This window comes from Gadus chalcogrammus, chromosome 12 (genome assembly GCF_026213295.1).
Source record: "Gadus chalcogrammus isolate NIFS_2021 chromosome 12, NIFS_Gcha_1.0, whole genome shotgun sequence".
Classification (NCBI taxonomy): Eukaryota; Metazoa; Chordata; class Actinopteri; order Gadiformes; family Gadidae; genus Gadus; species Gadus chalcogrammus.
In genome coordinates, this window is record NC_079423.1 from 14,074,538 (window position 1) to 14,101,712 (window position 27,175).

Here is a 27,175-nt window from a genome sequence, read left to right on the forward strand (position 1 = left end):
TTGTGTCACACTTTATCCAAAGGAAGGTACTCCAGGGTAAAAGTATGGGGTAAAGGCTGCGTGAAATAGAAATGGGAGCTGGGACTGTTGTTGGGAATCGAACTACCTATAAATACAAAACAAACTAGACGCGCAGTCCCTTGTGTTTTGTCGTATATGAAGCAGCTTCGGGGGTCTTGGGGGGAATTCACAAGTGATACAGAGAACATCGTGTACAGCTGGATGGAAGGAGGTCATGGACCAGATAGAGGAACAGTCAGCAAGTTTGTCTGTGAGAGGAGCTATGAAGCGGTCCTCTGCTTTGATGCTCTGACATGCTCTGCATCATTAGGGTATTCTTATCTTTGGATAATGACAGACAGAGGGGCGGATTCCCTGCAAAAAAGTGGAACGTCTTACCCCCATGGCCTATTGGAGTTCAATGGGCCTTTCATGGATTATTGTGCACATTTCGAGAACACTTTGGGGCTTGTGTTGTCCACCTGCACATGGTATCCAATCAGTGTTATGGTACATGGACGTTATTGCATTGAGATGTTGTGAGTGTGTTTTTTGTTTGCTTGTGTGACCATGTGACATTAATGCTATCCATCATGCATCTGACCTCATTTCTGAGACTGCGATAGGAACATCGTTACCATGCCGTGGTAAATTGGCCTGCTTGTGCTCCCACGCAACTCTAGGCACGCACATAAAAACACAACACAACACGTCGTTATATTTCTCATTTCGTTTTTTATTTGTCATTTTGTGAGGTTGACATAAACCGTTTCTCTTCTTCAAAAAAATAACAAATATGTATATACTCATGAATCTGACTTTGTACATCTAAATACATTAGGTTGTTTTTCTTTTGCACAGCAAAGATATGACGTTCATGTTTATGACAACATTCCGCGAGGAGTTATTACAGGGCAAACACAAAGCCTAGTACTCGACTTAATTCCACAACAGTGCAAAAAAGAAAAGTTAACGTAAAAGCCCCTCGGCATGTCAATTAACAATGTCTTATAGGAAGAACTGAATCCGTTGGAGACCGTTCTTTAACAATCGAGTGTCTTGATTAAAGTTGAGGGTTTGAGTCTTTGACCACAATATCAACGTTGCTACCAGAGAGCCAGGTTGGGTAAACAAGTTTTAACCTAATACAAATCCTCTTAATTAAAAGAGGTGGAATTAGTGTAGAGCAGACGCACGCAACGGACGCGCCCATATATGGGTTTCATCCGTAATCTCTCGAACAGACATGTTTAACTGCTGGTTATTGACCATTCAGGTCTTTGATCCTTTTCTTCAAGTTGTCGAGGCACAGATCATAGTGGAAAAGCAACAAACGAAAATGTCATCACGGAGACTCAAATGTCTCCATAAACGTGTGGCCCAAGTCTCTTTTTACGCAATTTCGTGGACCTTTGACTCCTCGAATCCATGCGTGAAATGGTTCGTCTCCTGGTTGCTCTCTATCGACGACTCGCTGCCCGTGCTCTCCCCGGACAGCAGCCTGGTGACCCGCAGGTCAGCCTTCAGTGTTTGCACGTCGTTCCCTATGCACATCTCCCCCAGGTCGTTGATCATCTGCGACAACTCCTGTTTGCCATTGTCCACGCAATCATCCTCTGTGTCCAGAATGTCCTCGCACTCAAAATGCATCGCCTTCTCCTCCTCCTCTTCGCCCACCAAGTCCTCCGTGATGGAGCCCAGCTTTGGCGCGCTCCGACTGCGCTCCACCGGGGGTTTGTAGTAACACTGTCCGTTCAGAAGCTTCCGCAGGGGCACCAGTGGGATGGTCTGCTCCCCGATCAGCTGCTGCTGCTGGTGCCTGGCGTCGTCCCGGCGCTTCAGTCTCTTGAACTCGGCCAGGGCCGTGGCCGAGGTCTGGTACAGGAGCAGCGCCATAGCCTTCGCCTTCTCCGGCTTGGACACCAGCACCGCGTGGCACCTCAGCATCACTGCCTTGTGCTTCATCTCGTGCCTGTACACCCACGCGAAGATCCTGGGTAGCCTCGGGTCGGCCACGCAATACGTTATCCGGTGAAGCAGATACAAATGTCCAGGTCTCCGTGCCTTGTCGTCCACGTGCACCATACGGATGCCCTGCGAGCTCACCGTCAGCTTCATCTTGGTGCCGTTCTTGCCCATCTCGCTCTTGCCCCAGATCTTGCTCACAGCCACGTCCGTGCAGCCCTCTCCCTTGGATTGGATTGTGGTCGCGTTGCCCAGGTACAGCACCGTGTAAGTGGGGTCCTCGCTGGTGATCTTCACCTTTTTCCTCTTGGACTTGAACATGCTGCCCACCCGGTTGAGGGCGCTCTCCGGGCACGACTTAGCGAAGGAGGTGAGCGCCGAGTAGTTGAGGCTCACGGCATAGCCCTTCTGCTGCTTGGACTGCTTGTCTTCCTCGATCAGGTCGAACTTATTCTTCTTCCAGGGAAGCATCATATGCTTGCTTCCAGTCAACATCAATAAAGCCTAGTTAATTTGCTGCTCAGTGCGTAATTATCCTTGTTAAATATCAGCCAATCCACGTAAACGAAGTTGGCGGGGTAACAGCACTTCATTTATCCATCCTTCTTGTTGTTTCTTTCCATTGTATTGTTTTCCAGAGTGAACATGTTCGACAGACAGCTTCTGTCGTCTGATATCCTGCAGACTGTCCTCGAGGTTTATATACGAGGGACGAACCACTCCGGTGTCTGCGGGGGAGATGAGAGAGAGAGGCGGGCGAAACCAAAAATGGAGCTGATGCTTGATACGCAGTCGTTCTCACTGTGTTGCATGCGCGGAAGAGCGGTTGACGCCGATACTTCTTTACAAACCGGACCATGCTGAACAACTGGCTTACTTTGCACTGTTAAATATCAAGGGGTTGGTAACAATAAACAGTACAAAAAATAATAATATTAAAAAGGAATGATTGTAAAATAAACGTGTTCTTGGTACGTTTTCTGTGATTTCTTATAGTAGATCAAGTCATCAGGCATCGCAATTCCTCTAATATTGAAGGCCAGTGGTCTATTTATTAACACTACACGACACAAACAAGATATATTTGTTAGTTGGAGCATTTTTGTATTTTTTCTTCTTGCCCTTTATGATTAAAATAGCTTATTATGCAGTACACATTTTAGTTGTCGAAATGATAAAGAAAATAGACAGCGCTATAAACGGTCTGTGTCACCCTCTACCGGCTGTCTGCGTGCGTGATTTCTTGTATTTTTTTTTGAATGGGGGGAGGGGGTTTCTATTGACCCCCCCCCCCTCTCCCTCCCTCTCTCTCTCTCTCTCTCTCTCTCTCTCTCTCTCTCTCTCTCTCTCTCTCTCTCTCTCTCTCTCTCTCTCTCTCTCGCTCTCTCGCTCTCTCGCTCTCTCGCTCTCTCGCTCTCTCTCTCTCTCTCTCTCTCTCTCTCTCTCTCTCTCTCTCTCTCAAAAAAGGTGTACAATTATGAGTTCAAAGTATAAAAAAATATTTAGACGTATACTCAAAATATAAAAACTAAAATGTATGCAATCTAGATACACAGTATTTACATTGTGGAGGACGTATGCAATAGTGTAATCATTGTGAACAGACAGAAAAATATGTTTTGTATATTGTTTATTATTTACATAGCTAGCTAGTTGCTAGTTGTTGGCAGGCGAAACAAACGTTAACATTGCAACAGGTGAAAAATAAGGAGGTCAAGTATAAAATGTTAAATTCATTATCTATGTATATATAGGACCTACATACATTTTATTTCGTTAAATACTTAATATATATAAAGTCAAATTTGGCAAACGATAAAAAGGCGAGTATCAACAGATAAAATAAAGTTTCATCTAAACAAAATAGTGCTAGTGGTTAAGGTCCAGTGGGATGAGTCTGTTCATGGGGAGTTTGGGGTCCTCGTCTGTCTGTCCGTCCGTCTGTCCGTCTGTCCGTCTGTCCGTCTGTCCGTCTGTCCGTCTGTCCGTCTGTCTGTGTCATTATGTTAAATTAGGTTTAAATTCTGCTTTCTATATGTTCCTGGGGGTGTTGCCTCAATTATTCTGGTGATGGTGGTATTTGTAGTTGAGAATAAAATAAATTGAAGACGAGCTGTAAAGAGGAACTAATATTAAAGGTAAACATGTTTTTCATGGCATGTTTAACAGCTGAACCGGCATTTGGACCGTACCATCCTTAATACGTTACTTTATTTTAAATTTGAGTGAGAAGCGCATTTCAAGTGCATTTTATTATAAATAATTGTATACGCATAACGTGTTTATACTTGTAATTGACCAAACTGGTCATCTTATTTATGGCCAAGGAAAATTACATTTGTTCGATTAAAGACATGACCACATAGTCTGTTCCATTTCACTTCCGGTTTTACGACAACAAGGTTTTTCCACATGTGGGAGAGTAACAGAAAATAACTTCTGTTTGAACTGAGGTTAACTTGCTTTTCATAACAAACACTACCGGGCGGAAGGTTATACTACACTATGGGCAAAAAGAAGACGGGAGGGGGGCCTGGCGGACTCGGGAGGTGTCTGATCAAGGAGAGGCTTCAGGCCAATCGTGGACACAAGAAGATCGACACCTGGGTACGCATCAAGGCGATGGCTCGTTATACGATGGTTTCACGGCAGCCTATATGTTGCAGTGGATCTATCTGGTGGTTTATCGTGATGTGTCTATTCGCATTAAATATAGCGATGCATAAAAAGTCTCTAGCTTGAAGTGTTGTTTAATCTCGATTAATTCACGTTAAACTCATCCCAGCCCTTGTTTAAGTGTTTAGTCATTTTATTCTATACATGTGATGTGACATTCTAGTAATTCTTCGTATTTTTTTCTGTCAGCTTCACACTAGTGAACTTAACGATGGCTATGACTGGGGTCGACTGAACCTGCAGTCAGTTACCGAACAGAGTTCCATGGATGACTTCCTCGCCACTGCCGAATTAGCAGGCACAGAGTTCATTGCTGGTAAGCGATGTTTTCCTCTTTCTATTAATAGGCACTCTCTCGTATCACTATGGCTAGTAAACAAAATGCACTTTTCCTGCCGTGTGTGTCTTCACGTCCTGTCATTTGCGATGTTCGTTTCTCAGAAAAGCTCAACATTAAGTTCGTGCCGGCGGAAGCCAGGGCGGGGCTACTGACCTCAGAGGAACGGGCCAGGTTGAAGAAAGTGCACGAAGAGAATAAACAGCTCCTCCGCATCCCCCGCCGGTAAGCTGACCAGAGCAGCAGACATCTCGCTCGGTGGCATCCCCTGTTTTGATCCTCTTGTGACTATATGAGTTTGATAATGCTATGCTTTGAGTCTGATCAATGATGACCGGTTTACTTTTGCGGTCTCCAGCCCAAAATGGGACGAGAACACCAGCGCTGAGGTCCTTCAGCAGGCGGAGAGAGACAGCTTCCTGGAATGGAGGAGGGAACTCGCAAAGTATTTGTTTCATTTGGCTTGATTTGTATTTCCAGTCATATTATTGTATAATGTATTGGCTTTTTAAATTTTGTTATTTATTTGTTGTAGGTGCTTTATCTTGTTAGTTTCAGAAAAACGTAAACGGTGCAAAAAAGCAAAGGGAAACATTTGAATGCCCATCGCTATATAATGATATTCATTAATAATTCCCTCACATTATTTAACCTCGCCATATCTAATCTTAAATTCCATACAACTTCACTTAACTAAGGCAAACAAAATGAAAAACAACTGTCCCAATCCATCCGTTTCTAAGGCTGGAAGAGGAGCAGAAGTTTATCCTCACGCCATTCGAGAGGAACCTTGACTTCTGGAGGCAGCTGTGGAGAGTGATCGAGAGGAGGTAAAGTGGCTGCACTCCACATTGGCGGACAACCTTAACTCCCTTGCTTGATTTAAAAGTGTGCGACACCAAGTCTAACATCATTCATGTGTGCTCCTACAGTGATGTCGTTGTCCAGATTGTTGATGGCAGAAATCCTCTGCTGTTTCGTTGCCCTGATCTTGTAAGTGGCAACTTTCAATCTCAATTGATTTTGGGACAGATACCGAAATTAGGGAAAAGCTGGAGGTTGAAAAGTGGAAGAGTTGAGGTCTTCCAAGTATGCTGTTACCCTACCCTAAGTAGAATTCAGCTACTTTATGGTCCCTAATTGAAAACATTTGAACCACCAGTTTTAGCAAAGTAAATGACACTCTTTAGTTTCTTGTCCAATGTATGTCCTACACTATTACCCACAATCCAAGGAACCCTTCAAAGAAACTCACGCCTCCCTCTTTGGGGGCTCATAGGAGGCGTATGTGAAGGAGGTGTCGGAGGACAAGGTGAACATGATCCTGGTGAACAAGGCGGACCTGCTGACCCGGGATCAGCGCGGCATCTGGGCCAGGTACTTCCAGAAGCAAGGCATCAGGGCGGTGTTCTGGTCGGCACTGGCAGAGGCGGACCGGTTGGAGGCGCTGGAAAAGGTGGGTGGAAGAGCCGATAGTTATAAGGATAAATATTATTATAAGTAAAAAAAAAAAAAAATGGGAAAATCCACATCAACTGATTTTGTTTTAGTGTTGAGGAGAGCTCTAGAAAGCGTCTTGCTCTAACACGGTCTCCTATCTGTTGCAGCCTTTCATCATATGCAACGCCCACCATCTCTTTGATAAGATACAAGAGGGAAGCTCTTGACTATGGGGGATTTCATGTTTTCATAACTTAACGCAAATCTAAATGTGTCACAGGGAATGGAGGTGGAGGAGACTGAAGATGCAGTGAGTGAACCGGAAGAGGAAGAGGAGGAGGAGGAGGAGCAGCCCAGCGTGGCTAAGGAGAGTCGGCAACCAGAAGCTAAAGAGGAGGAGGAGGAGGATAGTATGGATGAAGATCCGCGGGAAAGGGTAACGGTAGCAGAAGAGGACTGGCAGACCTGCTCGGAAGGCGATGACGAAGAGGAGGAGGAGGGGGGAGGGGCGGCTGGTCCGTCGAATAAAGACGGCTTCCGCAACTCCAGTCGTCTGCTGCACAAGGACGAGCTGCTTGCCATGTTCAAGATGGTTCACACCGGGAAACAGTGCAGAGAAGGACAGATCACCGTGGGCATGGTGAGTGCTACAATGCTACAACAGTAGGCCTGTGACTGAAGGCTTTTAGGGTGGCGGTTAATGGTTTGCGGAGATGTCTTTGTAGATAGAGAGACTATTGATGTGAGAGCGCTGCGCATTATTCTCTTTTCTGTTTGCGTAGTTACTCTTCATGGCATTTTTTTGGATTCAGGATGTCTGTGTTTTTAGCATTGTGTGTGTGTGTGTGTGTTTGGTTATGTGTTGTCAACTGTCCTGGTTTTGTGGGAATAATTTGATTTATTAAGGTTATTACTTACATTTTCAATGGAATAGCAGCTGAAATTGCATCCATGCATCGACTTAATCATGTCGATGTACTGGAAACACAACATCATTATGTTTGAATGTCTCTCGCTTTATAAAGAGGAGTTTGAATGGGTTTGTTTTAATATGTAACAATAAATCTGTTGAACAGGTTGGATATCCCAATGTGGGAAAAAGTACAACCATCAACACAATCTTCAGGGACAAAAAGGTGTCAGTTTCTGCCACTCCCGGTCACACCAAGCACTTTCAGGTAAGCCGTTCGCTCCATGGAAAACCCTTCTCCAGTCCTGAGATACAGCTTCGTCTGTTGCTTGACCCTTGACCTCTGCTGTGTGTCTGCTTGTCTGTGTATAGACTCTGTTTGTGGAGCCTGGCCTCTGCCTCTGTGACTGCCCGGGTCTGGTGATGCCCTCCTTCGTCTCCACCAAGGCTGAGATGATCTGCTGTGGCATCCTGTCCATCGATCAGATGAGGGACCACGTTCCTAGCATCTCCCTCATATCCTTCCAGCGCTCAACCTTCTGTGGCGGTTAAATTGAGTGATGGCTCCCTGCCAAATTTGTGGTTTGTAATGTGTCCTAGCCAGGCACAGCCTCACCTCGGTGTCTTTTTAAACGGTTCTAATCATGACGTTCCTGTATACGTCTCCTATCAACTGAAACATCACAAACCTATCAATCCATCATGGGGAGTTGAAATTATCTCTTAACTTTCATTTCTGGCCTCGCATTTTCAGACTAACTTTTAGGATATAGATATGGCCAGTTTGATAACCGTCCACCTACCGTTGCTCACTAATTTGGCCAACAGAAATGTCTGTTACTGTGTGGCGATTCGATAGCGTCTGGGAAGTAATGGAGCTCCGTCACCGTGACTGCAGGCTCAGTCGACCCCAGTCATAGCCGTACACCAGTGAGAGACTGAGCTATAAAAGACGAATAGGAAAACCGTGTTCTTTACTTCGACGGCCCTTAACCGGGTGCTCACGTGTGTCAAACCATCCCGCGCCACGTCATGGAGAGAACGTACGGCATCAACATCATCCGGCCCCGGGAGGACCAGGACCCAGACCGCGCGCCCACCTCTGAGGAGATGCTCAGGGCCTACGGATGTAAGAGCCTTCCCCCCCCCCCCCCCCCCAACACCTGAGGGACCCAACCCCAGAGTGACCCAACTTCTCAGTTCCTTTCAGTCAACTAGAGAGGGGCGTTGTCGTCTGCTGTACGCTGCAGGGCAAAATGCGATCGTTCAAGATTTGTCCCTTCTGTGTTCAGTTAAAAGTTAAACGTTTTTCTACGGAATGGAGATGATTGGTTGATATATACGTTAATGTCCCAAAGGGCAATTTTTCTCGGACTCGGCTGCATACCGAGCACAATAAATAACAAAGCACAGTACAGACATGAAGCAGAAATAACACGCAACAGACTGACATAGTTTAACTGACATAACAGACAACCCCCCCTCACCCCATATGATGCGAGATGAGCTCTTTAGTCCTAATGTAGCTCCAAGCTGACCGTCCTCCTGTCTTGCAGATATGAGGGGCTTCATGACGGCCCACGGACAGCCCGACGAGGCAAGATCGGCCCGCTACGTTCTGAAGGATTATGTCAACGTAAGATCCATGGAGTGGATACTGTTTTTATCAGAAATGTCAAAAAACATTGTTTTTTTTAATGGTTACCGCCTATATATAACTTGCGATAATTAATATTTTTTTTAAATACACTGTTAATCTCACTCATATTCTCGTTGTGTTATCTCAAAGTCCTGGGTTCTTAGGAGGGCAGAATAGAGTTGAGGAACAGCATATAGTGAGCATGGCCTCTATCCCGGGCAGTGTTAATGACCACTCGTGTGTTGTTGTGGTTGTGTGTGTCCCCCACAGGGCAAGCTCCTGTACTGCCACCCGCCACCACACATCCAGGCTGCAGACTTCCAGCCCCAGCACAGAACCTTCCTGCCCACGGACGGGGAGATCGACGAGTCCTCTAATCCCAGCTGCAGCCTGAACAAGATCAGGAGGATAGAGAACCCTGTGGACAAGAACTTCTTCAATCAGGTATGCCTGGGGCTCGTGGATCAGCATAATAGACAGTATCCATCTACCCTTTTTAGTGCAAAACTGAAATGAAGAACAGGAACAAAAAATTTGTTGATTTTGATGTCTGCATCAGAGAGAGGGTGAAGCTTCTCAGACACATAGTATAACTTCCTATGACATTATAAAGATATTCAAAGGTATCGACAGCCAAACTATTCTTACTGTCATGAGATTCATTTCGTCTAAATCTGTTGTGCTAGATCCCAATCAATTCTACACACTGTACCTGTACAAAAAAAAGAAGGACGGGTTACACACTACTTGAGTAAAAATAAGCAAACTTTGTGTGTTTTTAGATTTCATTATACATTCAACGGTGCGAACACACGAGGATTGACATCCATCCACCCACCCGTGCCTAACCCTGTCCCCACCTCCTCTGCCTCCCTCCAGGAGAACGTGCGTGCACTCACCAAGGGCGTCCAGCACGTCATGGGCTACAAGATGGGCAGCGGGCCCGTGGCCCCGGGCCAGCCGGGCCACGTGGGCCCCGGCCAGGTGGGCCCCGAGGGCGTGGTCGGCAAACCCTGGAAGAAGCACGGCAACGGCAACAAGAAGGAGAAGGTCCGCAGGCTCACCCGGCACCTGGAGGCCTGAGCCGGAGGAGGCCCGGCTGAGGGCCTGGTTCACCCAGAGGCCATCTTCAGCTCCCTCCCCCAACCTCCAAGCTAGTGATTAGCACCGAGTTGGAACCAAAATGGCCCCTATGTGAATAAGCCCTAAACAAACTGTTTAAAATTAATCATGGATCATTTCAGATTTAATGGGATGACTGTATGGGAGGGTTTAGGTGCAATTCCAAAGGAATTAACACCAGCCTAGGTCAATGCCGGGCTCTTTGAGTGGTTAAAGGAGAGGTTAGAGGCTACAGGTTTCCATAAATAGTACATTTATATATAATGTACTGCCCTTGATTACTGATAATGATCCAAACCATCTTTTTCATCTCGACAATTTCATAGCTTGTCTTTTCCCCATTTTCTTACTTACTAGAAAATTAAATGTTGATTTTTCAGATTAAAACAAATGCTTGTATTATTCATGTACAATATTTAAGACATTGGAATAAAACGAATTTGTTCTCAACTGCAGACAGTTATTTCAATGCATATTACCCAGCTGAACCCCAGATTATTAATAAAATAAACAAATTGCTATATTGACAAATTAATAACAGCACAAGTAATGTGCTGTATTGAAGGAACCGGCTGGTTTATATACAATTGCGTATGTACTTAATCGGAAAATGAAATAAAAATATCTATTGTGTATTCTTGTGGGGCTGTGCACTGTTTGACTTGTACTCCACTATTTCCTTTTGTAGTGTGGTTATTGTGAATTACTTTGAGAAACAATGTCCGCAAGTGTTTTTACCCCTCATTAAATCACATTTTCTGTAAGTAACTTTTCAAATAATTGCAGTTTAATTCAATCGTTTGTATGAAGTATCATCAAAAGTAGCCTATAACTATTATTAAAAATAGAAAAATGGAAGTTGATTATACAGTTGCGCTCCTGAAAGAGGTGACCTCTTCTGCGCAAGTCCCCTCATCAAGCAGATTCACAAGACTACTGCGCACCTGTGGCTCCTGGCAGACGCGGCGCTTGATGCTGTCTTTTGGGCGGCACGTCAATGGATTTAACTACTTTTCGCTATTAAATGAAGGAAAATGAACGACTTGACCGACAACCGCATTCATAACTTTCGTTCTTTATATCAGTTTTGCGTCGAGGCGATAACAACCTGCCTCTCGTTCAACGCTGACAAAGCGTGTGTCCCCTTCGCACTCTTTGCGTTGTCTGCACTACTGTTATTTACATCATGTGTTGTGTAAGTAATTTTTTTTAATCGTTTCTCGCCCATCGATTGCAGTGGCAATCGACACAACAATTGAGAAAATTCAGATCAGTGGTTTCCTTCCTCAGGTTAATCCATCAGCGATGCACCGTGAGGCAGGGGAACACTGGAGCCGTGGTCACCATCTATTGCTTCCTCGGCAACCTGTGCAGCACTATCGGCGCGGTTCTTTCTCAACAGCTGGATATCCAGGTACATGTGATCGTTTATATTTAACCATCTCAAGCCCAATTAACTCGTAAATAGTCATACAGCGCATCGGCACACCATCTGACTACTGTGCAACCCACTTTCTTTAGATAGTGTTTGGTGTCTTGACTGTAGCTGTGGATTTTGTGAACATTGTTTCCATCTTCCTCACGGTTTATATTTGCTGGAATTCAACCAAAGGTAAGCCCGGAGCGCCAGCTCCTCCCAGTCTTTCTCATCTTTATGAGCCTTATGTTCTTTGAGAATGTAACCGTAGCCCAACTGCATTTAAGCAAAACAGTCACTGGACATTTTGCTTGTCAGGAAAGTCATAGTGATAACAAAACGAATTTACATCAGCGTCCAGCTTATTCACTCTTGGCTACTCATCGATTTTCTTGTGTTTGTCCTCAGATAGGAGGCTTAGGATAATCAGGAGACGACGAAGGCAGCAACTCCTCTGTATGTGTCTGTTGATGGGACTAGGAGGTTATGCAACCAGTGAGACCATCCCAGCATACAGGCCCTTTGCACGAAGAAAACTACTTGATACCTTTCTTCAAGTCAGTGTGTGGGTGTGTGCTGGATATATAATGTGGAAAATAAATGGCAATAAAAGTGGCAAACATAAACCTAAGTGTTTATTCACTTTTGGAACGGTGTTTTTCTTTTGTATTTGAAATTTGAATCTGACATGACAGGTGGTATTTCTGGAATCTGAGTCCGTTTGTGAATCATTTGGCTGGCCTCCATCATTGTCATTGTTCGAAACAGTGTTAACCACAGAATGTGCTGCTCTTCCTCAGGATAACACACAGGTCTTGGGTTACACTCTGGGCATGATCTCTCTCGCCATAGTCTGCACCTCCAGATTCCCTGCCATCAACCGAGCAGTAAGACACCGTGGAGCTAACTTGATTCATTTTTTAATGTAGATTTGTTGCAGATAAAAGGGCAGACATATGAAACACTGAACATCATAAAATGGAAATGGGAGCCACAACAAGTACGTCCCCAAAAACGACATAAACAGGACAGAGTGCAGACTAACAATAGAAATCAGAAAGGGAATGTAATTTTATTATATTTAATTTGATTCATAATGTCCCAACTTTTTAGAGCTGCCATGGTCACATTCCATGTTTCAATCTTGGCGTGAATCAGAATGAAATGTTGGCCATCTTGTAATGCCATCCCTTTATGCTCCGTGTGTTCTGCATCCAGTGCAGGAGGGAGAAGGTCTCTCCGGCGGCTGGTGTCTCAGCAGTGCTGTGCTCGTCGACCGGCCTCCTCTACATCTCCGCCCTCCTGCTCTCTGACCCCGTGGTTCCCGGACTCTTCCTCAAGGCAGCGCCCTGGCTGCTCTCTGCCCTCTGCGGCGCCACACTGGACCTGCTCGTATCCTCCTTTGGGGCTCAGATCTGTGGTATTCCTCTTTGGACCGTTTAGGGGGGCAATCTCAAATATCTGCAAAGATCTTCCCTCGGTGTAAAAGTCGCCGAATGCGAGTTTCGTGCCATGCATTCAAATCGTAAGCGGCGCACATTTAGTGGTGCGTTTGCCATTGCCCTTCCATGGTTGTTCTGCCAGAGAGACTAGCTCTTCAAATCACTTGTGTGTGTGAATGAAACAGAGATCTTCAAGACCGTCACTTCTTAAGCAGACGCTGTTATCCAAAGTGACTGACAGTGAATTGAGAGGAGGAAGGGTCTAAAATGTTTTTATATTGTGTAGTTGTAAACCAAATATATTTGGTCGTTTGCTTTTTAGTGTTTATGGTTGCTTCAAAATGAGTGCCATTGACATGTCATGATTGCATTTTACACTACTGAATAATGTATATTAATGTGAAGGGTTTATATGTCGTTGACTGCTTTCCATATTTTTGAGTTGTTGGCCATTAACCTTGAACTGTTAGGTTCTGGTCATATTTTGGTGCAGAAAAGGAGCCAGACGGAAACCTGAGAGGATCTCACTAGACACACAGAGCCTTCTAGAGTTTCCACACTTTCATAAGAGACATGGCAACCAACTGAAAAAACACAGAAAACAAGAAGCAAGTTCCTATTTTTGCCCTTTCGTCTCTAATCCTATTTATTAATACATCTATCGATCTCTTTTTGGGTTATTTCCCAGAATCTCTCATGATAATTCAAAAGAGGTCAGTGAAAGATTTGATGAGGTCTCTTTTAGCCAAGCTTTACTTGCTTGTCATTTCAGTTAAAATATGGCTTACCTTGTTTGGGACTAGAGACGCCAGGTCTGAGATCACAGATAAAGGTCTCAATGTAAACAAGCAATGACTTGTTGTGTTGCAGTTCACTAACAGGTTATTGCTCTTCATGTTCCTGTGATCTTTTCTCCATTTTTCTCTCGCTTGGATCTCAACGTGGTCTTTCAAAGAAGAACAACAGCAAGACACCAAAGACCGCTGAAATCGGCCACTATATGGACGTCAGTGTTCAACCGGCAGTGAAAGTACGCCAAATATGTCCTTCATTTTATCATTTGAATACTTTTCAAACTCATTTCTTACTACTCTTTACCATTTATTAATCGTCCAAATCGACTTGCATTCAGAACTTGTCATCAAGCAGCAGGTAGGAAGCTAGGCGTTTTGGCTCTTGAATCTTGTTGACACTAGGAATCAAACGGAGGAGCTTGGTGCCTTTCTCTTTGTGTAGACCACACTGTGTGTGTTGGTAGGAATGCCGAGAGGACTTGATGCTATTTGGGAGAGATAACTTGGCGACTGGGACTACGAGAGGAGTACAGCTGGTCCAGGTGGCGAGTGGGGGGTCTGTCTGCTCCTCCTGCACCTCCTATGACTCCTCGTCCTACAGCTCCGACCTGGAGGTGAGTCGATTACTCAGAATCTTATTTATTTATTCACGTATGTAATATATTTTTTATTATATATTTAAAATTATGAATTATTATTATTCAGATTCACAGACTCTAGCTACTGCAAGCATAGTCCTACAATAGTCAGGGAACCTGGCACAACCAGTCTCAAACCAACCGATTAAGGTATTTGGTTTGATTTACCGCTAGTGTGCCAATAACATAACATATTAGATAATTAATGGGTATTGAAGGTAAAAGTTAACAACAAAAATAGAGTTCAATGACTATATTGGATATAAGATGTTGTGTGATGAGATTTGCAATATCCACAGTTGTACACTAGATGGTGGTATAATGTTAAATGCAACAGCTAGGCAAATTGTTGGAACTTGTAGAACGGGATGTCAAATATTGCAAATTATTTTTACCCTTATTGCTTCACTACTGTCAAAAGTTGAGTCTTTCCTAGATATGGATTTTCACATGGTTGCCTTAAAAACCGCAAGGTGTTATCCCATGTGGTGGCAGTTTCAGTATATGTTTGATCCCAATATATTACAACTTGCTCTGGGGTTCCTACAAGTAGGCTGTGGACTTTGGGGATCAGACCCAGTGCCTTTCAGCTGAAAGTGATGAAATACCATTCCCACGATACTATCTTGCAACTAGCTACTACTATCTTGAGCATGTTAGACGGGACGGGTGTAGTACATGATGTGTACGTTGAAAGAATGCGCTGGCCCATATCATGTGATGGCCACAACGCTCCACATGCGCTCTAAATGAAAAGATTGCTGTCATGTTTCAGTGGGACTTTGAGGAGGCCAGAAGCTGTTGGAGTGAACCACCATGGAGAACGGAGGAGGGGGATGAGTTCCTGCAGGATTGGCCCAAGAACCCTCCACCGTTTGTGGCGAGCACCTGCAGCGCTTCTGACTTCACAGAGATGCCTCTGTGAAGCTGAGGACGGGGAAACGGCGTTCCCCTCAAACGCTGTATCAAGCTCCATCAGTAATAGGCTGGTCATGTGAATAGATAATGTAATAAATAAATGAAGTGACAAACATAAACTGTGTGTGTGTGTTTGTTTGTGTGTGTGTGCGCTGCATGCACTTGCAGGGGAGCGTGCTCTTTTTGTGTTGAACAGAATTGAAAGACGCCAGAATGGCTGCTGATGATTGTGGCGGTGACTCCATTTGCTGTCGCCACAGTTCAGATGTCAGGACATGTACACCAGCCCCTCCCCCATTATGGCCACGCAATGCGGCTCAATGATCGGAAGGAAGACATCCAAACGGCCTTATCAGTCCGCTTTGGCCTCAGACCCACCCCCCCACACACACACACACACGAACACTGCCCTCTCCCATTCTGCTTGGGGAGGTTTTTCAGGTCACATCCTGCATTCTGTCGGTCATCAGTATTTATCAGGTCTAGACGAGGCGACAGGCCTCTGCCAAGAGCCTGCCAAGGCGATAAACAGTAATCTAATGGGGCCTCGACTTCACCCCCTGTTCTCTGCCTTCCGCATACATCGCATGTTGTCCTGTTTCATGAGTTATGGGTACAGATTGCATCAGGGAACTTTATTTTTTTTATGTTTTGATAATGGGACAATACACGGCTTGAGGTGAAATGTTCAAGCAGGTCACCTTCATACCTTTTACCGAATCATCAACATGTCAATCTGATGAAACATGGTTTTGAACCCACGACATACTTGTAGAGATAAATTGAATATGGGTTTGAATTGCGGTTTAAAGGGAGACAGTCTTGAGTCATATGATAAGGATTAAACGTGTTCCATTTGGACATCAGTTTTTAACCAATGAAAATGCACAACAATGTTTTTCTTCTTGAGTCAGTAAGAAATATGACATCCAAGCAGAAATGTGATTCAAGTCCAAAATTAAAACTTGTGCACACTGGCCCTCTTACATTAAGGGTAAAGTCTTCTGTTTTCTAAATACTATATCTGCAAAACAACTGTGTTGAATGATGAGGATCTGTGTTGTCAGTGATAAATAACAAGCTAGAACCCTACTGTGTCTGGACTCTGGACAGGGGGGGTCCGGCTAGACACGGGTTTAATCCCTATCCCCTAGTTCAGACTCCAAACACAAGGAAAACAAACTCTCCCATCCCATATTAACAGGTGGAATTCTGTTTACACAAGTGACAGAGAGAAAGGATTAGGACATCTGAAGCCGCTGGGGAGAATAGGCCTTTGTGTTTATCTTGTCGCCTTGCTTACGTCAGAGGAGAATCACATAGGCCTTGTTTGATGCATTGTAACACGCTGACCAAACCATGCAGGGAATTTTTTCCTCTCAGGTTGTATGAGCAGAGAGGGGATGCCTCTGTGTAAATGTTTCACTAAACTATACAATAAGGCTCCAAAAAAGATAAAAAACACCAATTTTTAGGTAAAATCTATTTACAATTGCTATATATCTATATAAAATAGGTTGGCCCTATGTGTTTACATATGAAATTGTATCATTTATTATTAGAGTTTTAATATTTTTTTGTTATTTGTTTAAGTATATTTTATATATATATTTTATTTTAATCGTCATATTGCTATTGCATTGCAGCCTTACGTGGGAACCGTGCATGGACGTAAAGTATTAATGTATACGTAAAGCCAATAATGTATAACGGCATCCATGCATTGGCGTAGCAGTGTGGATTCGCTGCGGACTACACGCTTCTGATGTCACATCCTACTTCCTCTCGTGAGCCAGTTCAAGGCAGTTCAGCCCTCCACGACTCAGACGCGTTGTACCGAGCTGTCTGTCAACGTCGAGCGCCTTCCCCCTTCTTCATTCTTGTGAGAGAGAAGAGAACATTTGGGTTGTAATTTTTCCCTCTTCAACGACGTCTCGCTTCAGATAACACCTGCTTTCGTCTCACCATGATTTTCAGCTGATCTTCAAAGTGTCCGGGTGGTTCTGGGGTAAGTGAATACAGGGGATGTCCATCAGCCATGTGTAGCATAGAGCCACACACACACATACCCACACACAGACACACACACACACACACACACACACACACACACACACACACACACACACACACACACACACACACACACACACACACACACACACACACACACGCTATCTGACAGATAGCTATCAGTATGGCCAATTCATTCAGTAAAATGAAACACCCGTTAGGAATTTGTTTGGGTGGTGACTGCCTGTTTAAAAATGACTGGAGATAACATGCATGATTGTGAATGTTTTTGCAGCCGCTGCCTTTTTTAACATTAAAGCGTGGCTCACGTTGGCTAACTGTTAGTCAAGCCGCAATAACATGTCATCATGACTGTTTGGTGGTAGAAACACTTCACCTGCTTACACGCATGTGTGCTGGGAGGCAGGATTGTGTTGCCTTTATTTCCCCGTCTGCTATTAGCATCAGATCTGTCAGCCTCCATTCGTTTCTCTATGATGTGACCCAACTATGTTCTGGTGTGTTTATAATAGCCTACTTGCTACACGTTTGGTTATCAGAACGGGGTCTGTAGTTTATTTGGTTTCATTCTGTTATCTGTGAATGTGCTTTTCACATTACTCGCATTTAACACCGTTATACACAGTAGATGTATCTCCCAACATCAAGGAGTTGACTAACATACATGTGGCTGAATAACTGAGACCGGGTAATTTCTACCTACCTTGTTGGCGTACTTTAATCATCCGTAAGTTATCTTTTTTTATTATTATTTAAATGTCCTACTCTATAAACTAGTAGCGTGGTTTATGTTTCTCAATCGAGTCAGGCGATCACCTCTCAGTGGCTCTCACTCAGTGCTGTCAACAAACACAGCATGTTGGATTGTATTTAAATGTATCAACATTCAGTTGATACATTTGAGTTCATTCGTTTCTTTTTTTGTTACTTTGTTCATCTATTCTTGAGTCAGGATATCAAAGGTCAAACAACATTTGCTTAACTTCTCCAAAAAAAGCTTTTATTGTTTGTCAGAAGTCTTCTTGGCCTCCATCTGCTTGGAGGGATGATGACTGAAAGGGAAATCCACTTATAATACAATGTTTTTTGTACAGAATTGTAAATATTGATTTTTTTTAAATTAATTAGCAACAAAAATAAAGGAACATTAAGCATCGGGTGTGCTAATAAGGAAACCTATCAAAATGAAAGTCAAATAAAGATGTCATTAAGCAATTTGAAAACAGTTTCAACAGCTTTTGATTGATGCTAGAGTTATGGTAGCTTTTTGGCTGCCCAAGTCAAAAGCTTCCCAGGTTCCCTTGACTCCCTTGGTGCCCTATTAGGATGAGATAGAAAATACTTCTTAGTGTCTGTCTGTTTCTTGCCTTTCTTTTGGTCACAGGCATCTTGGAATTAAGTCTCTTAATAACAGATTAGCCTTGCTGGCCTGAGACCCACCATCTGTGTTTTGTTTTCGTTGGCTGAACGACCAGTCATTTCTCTTTTATCTTTTGACAATTGCTTTACTTTAATGTGTGTGTGTGTGTGTGTGTGTGTGTGTGTGTGTGTGTGTGTGTGTGTGTGTGTGTGTGTGTGTGTGTGTGTGTGTGTGTGTGTGTGTGTGTGTGTGTGTGTGTGTGTGTGTGTGTGTGTGTGGTAGGCCAGGTTGATAACTAAATGTCCAATTTGTTTAGTTGAATATTCTTGTATCCGCCAATACAATTTCTTTCTCAGTAAGAAAGCAATGGCCACTGTGTTTAAGGGCACTGTGTTTAAGGTCATGCTGGTTAGGAGTGTGAAATCATCAACTGCCATGCTGCCGCAGGCATAGGACGTAACAAATAATGAATGTCTTGTGTATCTCAGATTAAGTTAAAGGCTCAGCTAAACCTCAGTCAAGTATCTCTGTTGTTGGCATGTCCGATGTTTCTCAGGGGTGTGAAACGGCCCCAGGGGTCAACAAAAGTGGGCGTGTGTATATAAAGTGTAGGACTAGGGGGCCCTATTTCCTATTTGAAGAGACAATAAATGTCCTTCAGGTACATAATCACGATAATAACAGATTTTCCTCTTAACCTCTGAACCTTTGTCCCCTCCACAGGGTGAGAAAGAGCCGAACTCTTGGTGTTGCAAAATTTTGAAACCTGATTTACTAAAGTGCAGGTGCCTCCAGAGTCGATTTCCCAGGCGATTGAGCTAAAGCCCTGCAGGCCTCTCACAGACGACCCCAAAGACCAGCAGTCTGTGATGAAAAGCCTGAGATGGTTGATCAGGAGCTGTGATGGGGAGATATCCTAACATGGTGAACTGAAGATCCCCCATAGCTCCCGGCAAACACGGTTCTTGTGGTTCATGGTTCCCCCCCCCCCCAGCTCCCAAAAGCACAGAAGAATCCAATTTTTAATAGCATCCCTATGAAAGTTGGGCCAAACTCATATTGCCAGAGGCTTTATACAGACCCTTGCTTAAATGTCACAGTAACAGCAAGAATGAATGGCTTTCATTTGTTTAGAGAATACCGCAACGCTCCCCCGTAAGCACCCTTTATGTGGCATCGGAATATTTTGTCCTGCAGAAGACGCATGCTTCATGTCTTCAGTTGGGGAAAGGAGGATATAGATTATAAATATATTGTGTATTTCTTTTTATATTTGATATGATGTATTATATTAAATTGGATAAATTTGAACTTTTTTTTTATCCTGAACGCTGAGTTGTAAGTGGCCACGTCAGGTAACAAACTTGCGAAACTGACTGCAACTTTAAACTTTGAACTCGCCTTGTAAAAGGAAGCAGGCATGCTGCAGAACCGTATATGGCATTTTTAGGTATACCGACTTCCAACGGTGAAGGCACACATTCCCACACCGACGACGGAGTTAACCATGCAACGCTGCTGCCAGCTCGTCGGGAGCAATTAGGGTCAGGTGTCTTGCCCAAGGACACCTCGGCACTCAGCTAGGAGGAGCCCGGGGGTCGAACTATAAACCTGGTTACCAGCCAACCGGCTCTACTTCCTGAACTAAGCCGACCCCACACCAAGTCCCTTTTGGGAGCTCAGCAGTCTGATACCACCGGTCCTTGACCACGACACCCAACTCCCCTCAGCTGTGGTTTGACTCGCGCCCGGTCGCCACCACTACTGGTTTCTTCACTGATCCCATTCTCCACGTAGCTCATGACGCTGAAGACACAGGGATTCAGAAGGTTGACCAGTGGCCAGCAGCTGCTCATGGTGTTCTATATATAGATGAGGAACCACTGATGACCTCGGATGGTCAAGTGGTTTAGGACGTTTGTACCCCAATGTCCGCCTGGCTGTCTGGAGGCATTCATGAGTAAGGTGCCCACCCCCTTGTCCAAGGTCACATTTATGTCCGGACTCCGCAGTGGCGTGTACTTAAATAAAATGATCAACCATATGTTGGTTAAGATAGACCTTTTATTAATACCTGGAGAGAAATTCAGGCGTTAGAGCAGCAATGACTATGAGAATGAAACACAGGACAGCTACAGGTCAGAGTACAGACCAAAGCAAAATAATAGGAATAAAAATTTAATCAATAATTGTATGTATAGTCTTTCAATAAATCTACAATATATAGTCTTTCTATCAATAGATGTACACATGTGAGTCCAAGACAGATGCAGTAGTTAAGGGTCTAATTTGAGGAGTAGGCCTTCAAGGTCTTAACGTTTTATGTTGCTGGTCAAGCTTTGGTTGTTGAGCCGGATGGCGACCGGCCCAATGAACTGACTCACACTCTGACCAACTGACAAGGCACTTTGTGGTTTGCGAAGGAGGGATGTGTCGTCGGCTGAGCTGGTGCCTTGTCTTCCCTGGCTCACCATAGCGGGGATGGGAGGAGTTTGCCCGGACAGCGTCCAGCTTCCTACTCATCCTACCCTCCGCAACCTCCTCCAGATTCTAAAAGTTCAGCTCCGGCTACGGAGTTATTCCTCCGTACCAACTTGTTCAGTCTGTTAGCTTCCCATGAGTTGATGTCTGAGCATTTACACTAATGATATTGTACTTTATTTTTACATTTATTTAAAAAAACTGGCTAGCATGCATTCATCAAATATAAACTTTAACAAACACACAATATCAGAGGCAAATATTCTGAATATAGTTTTTGTTGTGTTAACTGGCCTCTTACATCAAATTAATAACTTGCAGCATTATTTGACAGATAGATTTTTGCCTCTGTCGAAATGAATGAGCTGCTTTTTTTAAGCCTTTTTGATCAGGCTGTAAAACTGCCGACACACAAACCTTATAATCATCATCCTGTTTTTTATACCTAATTCACGTCGTTAAGGCCACATTCATGATGTGTTTATCCTTGTCTATTGTAGATTTTCAGTGTAGAATATTATGGTTCCATTAGATTCTGTCAAGCCATCTGAAATTCCCCTCGTTTTTCATCAAGCTCCTTGTTCCTACTGACTCTATGGGTCTGTGTGTTATTCTTTCTCCCAGGGATCCAGGTTGGTGTGACAGAACGAGCTTACTGAGGGGTACTGCCTGAGAGCAACAGGGACCCAGGTCCTCAAGGTGGGTGTGCATGGAGAACCAGACTATGAGGCTCCTGTCCTTTAACATCCTGTACTCGTTAAAGTTAGGGCCAGGGGGACTCCATCTCTGATTGGTAGAGCAGCGGCAGGTAAGTTACTAGAATTTTTTTTTTTGGAAGTGCCAAAGAAGATTTGGCTCTTCTATCAAATATTATGGTTAAAATATGCTCTGGAAGTGACAAAAGCTTTGTAACTTGTTGACAAAATATATTTATATTATATGTTCACTGGCCATACGTGCTGGAGCAGTTGGAAGATGTCAATTGTGTTAAATATGTTTGCTGTTCACCGGGAAGGGGAACCAAGTACGTAATCAATGGTGTTCTTGAAGTCACGGGGCGTGAGTCATAGCTTCTGTCTCTTCTCTTCTTTTTTTTTTAAACACATTTTTAATACATGGTTGTGTGTGGTTCTTTCTCCCTCATTCTCTTTCTTTTGGTTGTCTCAGACCTGCCAGACAAGTTTTTCATTTTGTATAGCTTTACTTATTTGTCAAAGGTAACTTACTGGTATGTCGGCAACAAAATGGAAAGCCAGCTCGCCTTGGGGGTTTACTTTTGTTTGCAAGAGTCTGTAAGTATGTGATTTCAGTCGTACTGGTCATCACATGGACTAGGAGCTGACCTGCCCTCTACAGAGGATGGCACTTGCCTCAGAGTTCAATGGGCTTGATGATGCGAGGTTGTTGAGGGCCTTGTTTGTCACAAACCCAAGACGTACAAGGCTACAGCTTTACCCTGCTTTGCTTACCAAAGTCCCCCTTGTATTGTGATGTCGTGCTCCTGGCATTTCCAGCCTCGGTGCATGGGGTGGGGTTGTAGTCTCGAGGGGGGGGGGGGGGGGGGGGGGTTGCTGGCTTGCCTCGCACCCAGTGCCTAGCGCCGGCTGGGGGGCTCCCATTGTAAATACAAGGAAGGGCTTGGTCCCGAGCTAAATATCCCACTGTGTCAAGGAAAGAGTATGACCCCGGTGCGACAGGCCGATAAGATTAGAACAGTGCCAGGAGAGGCACTGTGTGGGTGGCCGATAGGGTGGGAACCCTTGGTGTTACGCAATGTATCGGTATGCAATTCCTTTTATCTAGCAAAACCTGGAATTTACATGAAATCACACTTGAAACAGGCGTCGACAGCAATGCATACATTCCTAGCAAAAACAAGCCCTTATCTAGATTTGCATTGAGACATAGGAACTCCAAATGGGGAATGACCCCGGTTTTTTGACATATTTTCTGGTGTAAGATCACCGCTAGTTGCAGACATATTTTCTGTAAAGGAAGATCAGACTTTTCCCCAGGGCAACCCAGACTGTATCCGGCTACCACTGACCCACTGTCACTAGTCGTCCTCCTCAGACACGTTGATCTCGGTCAGGCGAGAAAAGGAGTCTTAGGAACCGGATTAAGATCACGCCGACGTTCACAACGTCGCCTCCTTTCTAATCTCATTGTGAAAGCCTCTCCACTGTTTACTACCTCACCCAGGGCCTGGAGTCTGGACGGGTTGGCTCGGGGACAGAAAAACCCTGCAGTACAAAGTCTATGTTCAGCCCCACAGTCCCAGTCTGAGACCTTTATCCCTCCTGTTTCTGTCTATTTACTTGTCCCCCACACTCATATAAACACAGTTGCATGTACTTGCATGTACAAATATAATGCATAGTATACACACGCATGCACACATACACACACACATGCAGATGGACACCAAAGCCTGTGAGCACTCAAAAACACGCGCACACACGCGCGCATGCACACACGCGCGCATGCACACACGCGCGCATGCACACACGCGCGTGCATGCACACACGCGTGCATGCACACACGCGCGCATGCACACACGCACGTTTAAACACACATTTTTAGAAAATTACATACTTTGTCTGTAGACGCACACACACGCACACACACACATGCTCCATTGTTCTCAACAGGGTGGCCTGCCAAAAGCCTCTGAGAATTGCTACCCACCTCCCTTAATCTCTTCCTTTGTCCCCCTCTCGCTACTCATTTTTCTCATATTTCCGCCCCTCTCTGTGGCATGCAAGTGTGTGTGTGTGTTCGCGTGCTTACGTGCATACGTGGGCGCACGTGCCAAGGATTTGATGTGGCACTCAAAGCTAAATGGCCTCCTCTGATATTCCCCAGCTGTCTCCGGAGGTATACAGTATGGCACCTGTTATGATCTTTCCTCCTCCCAGCGAGGGCGACCAGCTCCACTCATTCAGCCTATGAAACCATATCCACTTTTGGACTATGGTTGTCAGGGTGAACTTGAGCACACGTACACTGGTTCTGCCCTCTTTTCGATCTGGGGCCTTGTACGGGTAAGGCCCTGGATCCAAAAGCAGGCCTGCCAACACCGTCAATCAATGAATCAACCAATCAATGACAACTGGTGATCTTTCAAATGAGAAGAAGACGTGTCAAGCTTAACTTCTGATCTGATCTCACTTAACAAATTAAACAGACAGATTGGCATGACAATCAAAAGACTGTGGCCGATATCGGCATACCTGATATGCGGTGACATTGTTGGGGAGCTCTACTGAAGCCTTGGCAGCGGTCTCAGCAGGTGAGGTACAGAGAGACCTATTATGTACCTCGACGGCTATCTCTTCCAAAAATATCTCCATATTAGGCTATCTGTGTTCAGGGTTTAAATCCCCCTTAACACTGTCTGCCCTTTTTTCTTGTTTCCCTGGATCATTGGGCCTCTCGATGCGATCGAGACTGTGATTCTGATTTTAGAGGGCTCCCTGAGGCCACAGCAAAGCCACATTGACATCAGACAAGGGATGAATCCGAATCAATCAATGAAAACTCACCTTGACGATTTAAGAGGAATGAGTATCGAATAATTCTCATTTGTAAGTTTAAAGTACAAAAGTACAGTTGTGGTGGAACCTTACTTGGCTAGGAGGTAAATCTTGTCGGTTATAGCTTTAGAGCTGAAATTACCTCATGGCTACTTGCCTTTTATGGTCCCAAACGGCTACATGAATCCGTTTTTCAACCAAGATTTCAAGCCGTTCAATAGATGATTGACTACTTTCCATTTGACGGTAGACAGAACTGCTTCTGTGTGTCATGTTCAACTTCACAAAATTGCCGGACAATGTACTTTCGTGACGTTTAACGAGTAAATAATAGAACGCAGCACGGAGGCCAGTGACAATGTTACATTTATATTTTACGTTTAGGGCATTAAGCAGACGCTTTTATCCAAGGCGACTTACGTTAAGTACATTTGTCAGAAGAAAGAGCAACAATACATCGCTGTCGGTACAGTATGGATGTTCATAGATCAAAGTGCCAAGCACTAACAATTGTAAGGTTAACCCATTCCCTGTATACAGCAAGATGGTTAGGATAAGATGCTACACAATGCTAATACTATGTTATGGTGGTAACTTCTTTCTCACATCTGTAACTTGTTCAGTCTCGTTGAACAATATATATTCCATTTTTGTTTCCTGTCTACCAACGGCTGGAGCGTCCACCCCCGTCAAAACACCATTTTGGAAAACAGGATGGCTTTTGCATATAATGTCCACCGGAGTGTCACGTTTCCCTCACCGATGATCGGAGCTGGAGCTGATAAGTACCCCTGACTACAATGACTGTAGAGTCATTTGTCCCCGGGAATGAATATCGATTGTAACCTTTCACACTAAATACGAAAGCCAGATGTTAGTGGGCGTAAGTTGTTTTTTTGTCCAGTGGTAAAGGGGCTCTATACACCCTGTATGTGACTCGGATAATGGGCAAAATGGCTGTGCAGTTTGAGGGACAACTTTAGATATACAAGCTCTCGTACCGGACACATTTCTGTTTGAGTGGGCCATGGGAGACAGCATTTTGCATGCCATGTAAATTAATACGATTGATTCATGTTTGAACAGGTACCGGATGTGTCAAATCCATGTACTCAACCTCCTGGAGGCTGTTTGCTGCTGTGACTGCTGTTGAAATCGAAACACTTAAATATCATGTCCGGATATTGTCCATCTGTGGATTTGCTTCCCTTTGCACCACTGCTGTTTCAAACCTACTGCAATGTTCATCATCTCCGCTCTGTCTGGTCCGTGATTGCTGAACATTGTGTGCATCTGGAAGATGTTCATGTCATTTAGTCTAAATTAATGAAAAGTTGTAATGTTCAGAACACTTTTATTGCCCGTGGTCAGGCAAATTGTTGTTGCCTTCTGGATAAACAATATTAGAGAACTGATTTGTGATCGGTGAAACTGATTTATTCGCTAGCTTAAGCCATGAAAAATCGAACCCTTGCTGTGATTTCTATTGGTGTTGCTGTGATCCGCGCCTGCATCAAATCTTGTAGTGGGAGCGTGAGAGATTACTTGCGGAAAAAAGGCCATAATAAAATAGAACTTATGTTTCTGGTGTTTTTAGAGATCCACAGACCCAGGCCATTGCAAACACACATGATGAAAAATGATCACCGGTCATCTTTTTTTATATATTACCGGGGACACTATAAATGTATCAGCTTGTCCCAGCTTGTTGAGGTCCGGGCTTTGTGAAATTGCTTCCCGGGTCCCAGTTGGAACCGGCTATCGATACCCATCTCTAGTTTAGAACCTGAGCCTGATTATACGATCCGTCTTGTTTGCAGTGACTCGGAGGGTGGGACTTCGCAAGCGTTGACAGCATGGAGCAGGAAAACGTCAAGATCCTCAACAGAGGAGAAGAGGATGAGATGGTAAGGGCGCTTTGTTTCATTTGACTTCCTTCTACATAATCCTAACCTCCTATAAATAACAAAAGGCACTTATTAAAAAGAAGTCTTGGCAAATATCGATTTTTACGAAACATTTGGAAAAATATTAAACGCAAAAACGAGTTAGTTTTATTTCTTGGTATCCTTTTAATGATCATACAAGGACCATACATCTAGCATGGCTGTCCTGTATTCTGTTGTTTTGTTTCGGCTCTCGTAGCCCAAGCTGCCTATCCAAGGTGTGCCCCATCACACGCCTACATCAAATCCAACCTTCTCCTGTCCATGCGCTTGTCGGCCTCCGGTTCTGACCTTTTGACCCCCCCCGGTCCCCTAGGAGCTGCAGGGCTTCCGCCTGTCCCGCTGGCGCCTGGCCGTGGTGGGCCTGGCCGTGCTGTCCACGGGGGGCTTCCTCCTGCTGCTGCTCTACTGGCTGCCCGAGTGGTGCGTCAGGTCCACCTGCACCCGCACCACGGCGCAGGACGCCCAGGTGGTGCTCCTCCGCAGCACGGTGAGCGAGGCCCCCCGGGGGTCACTCCAT

At 44.5% G+C, this 27,175-nt stretch overlaps 4 protein-coding genes across 9 annotated transcripts in view; 3 read left to right on the plus strand and 1 right to left on the minus strand.

The window, feature by feature from the left end:
• Positions 1-466: 466 nt before the first annotated feature.
• fam43a (family with sequence similarity 43 member A) lies at positions 467-2,655 on the minus strand. The gene has a single exon (XM_056603716.1). It carries the CDS (start codon positions 2,458-2,460, stop codon positions 1,393-1,395), a length of 1,068 nt encoding a protein of 355 aa, XP_056459691.1. The 5' UTR covers positions 2,461-2,655; the 3' UTR covers positions 467-1,392.
• A 1,656-nt stretch (positions 2,656-4,311) lies between these two features.
• Positions 4,312-10,849, plus strand: lsg1 (large 60S subunit nuclear export GTPase 1). Its single transcript, XM_056604094.1, has 14 exons — positions 4,312-4,572; positions 4,831-4,957; positions 5,083-5,203; positions 5,337-5,423; positions 5,722-5,808; positions 5,911-5,971; positions 6,258-6,434; positions 6,699-7,058; positions 7,495-7,596; positions 7,701-7,843; positions 8,333-8,457; positions 8,885-8,964; positions 9,238-9,411; positions 9,847-10,849. Exons 1-14 carry the CDS (start codon positions 4,471-4,473, stop codon positions 10,048-10,050), a joined length of 1,950 nt encoding a protein of 649 aa, XP_056460069.1. The 5' UTR covers positions 4,312-4,470; the 3' UTR covers positions 10,051-10,849.
• Positions 10,850-10,976: 127 nt separating this feature from the next.
• tmem44 (transmembrane protein 44) lies at positions 10,977-16,383 on the plus strand. 6 transcript variants are annotated; one of them, XM_056604097.1, is made up of 10 exons: positions 10,980-11,284; positions 11,364-11,503; positions 11,615-11,701; positions 11,915-12,063; positions 12,307-12,393; positions 12,725-12,898; positions 13,419-13,556; positions 13,904-13,978; positions 14,207-14,356; positions 15,156-15,447. In XM_056604097.1, exons 1-10 carry the CDS (start codon positions 11,124-11,126, stop codon positions 15,303-15,305), a joined length of 1,311 nt encoding a protein of 436 aa, XP_056460072.1. In that variant the 5' UTR covers positions 10,980-11,123; the 3' UTR covers positions 15,306-15,447. The 6 variants fall into 6 exon arrangements, with proteins under 6 accessions (XP_056460074.1, XP_056460072.1, XP_056460071.1 ...); XM_056604096.1 differs by having other exon boundaries at positions 11,380-11,503; positions 11,611-11,701; positions 11,915-12,075; positions 15,156-15,446; XM_056604095.1 differs by having other exon boundaries at positions 10,981-11,284; positions 11,915-12,075.
• A 740-nt stretch (positions 16,384-17,123) lies between these two features.
• atp13a3 (ATPase 13A3) overlaps positions 17,124-27,175 on the plus strand; it is a 37,405-nt gene continuing 27,353 nt past the window's right edge. Inside the window, 4 exon segments of the mRNA XM_056604410.1 lie at positions 17,124-17,306; positions 21,798-21,872; positions 26,530-26,616; positions 26,972-27,145. Of these exon segments, the coding sequence (XP_056460385.1) occupies positions 26,566-26,616; positions 26,972-27,145 (225 nt within the window). The 5' untranslated portion in view covers positions 17,124-17,306; positions 21,798-21,872; positions 26,530-26,565.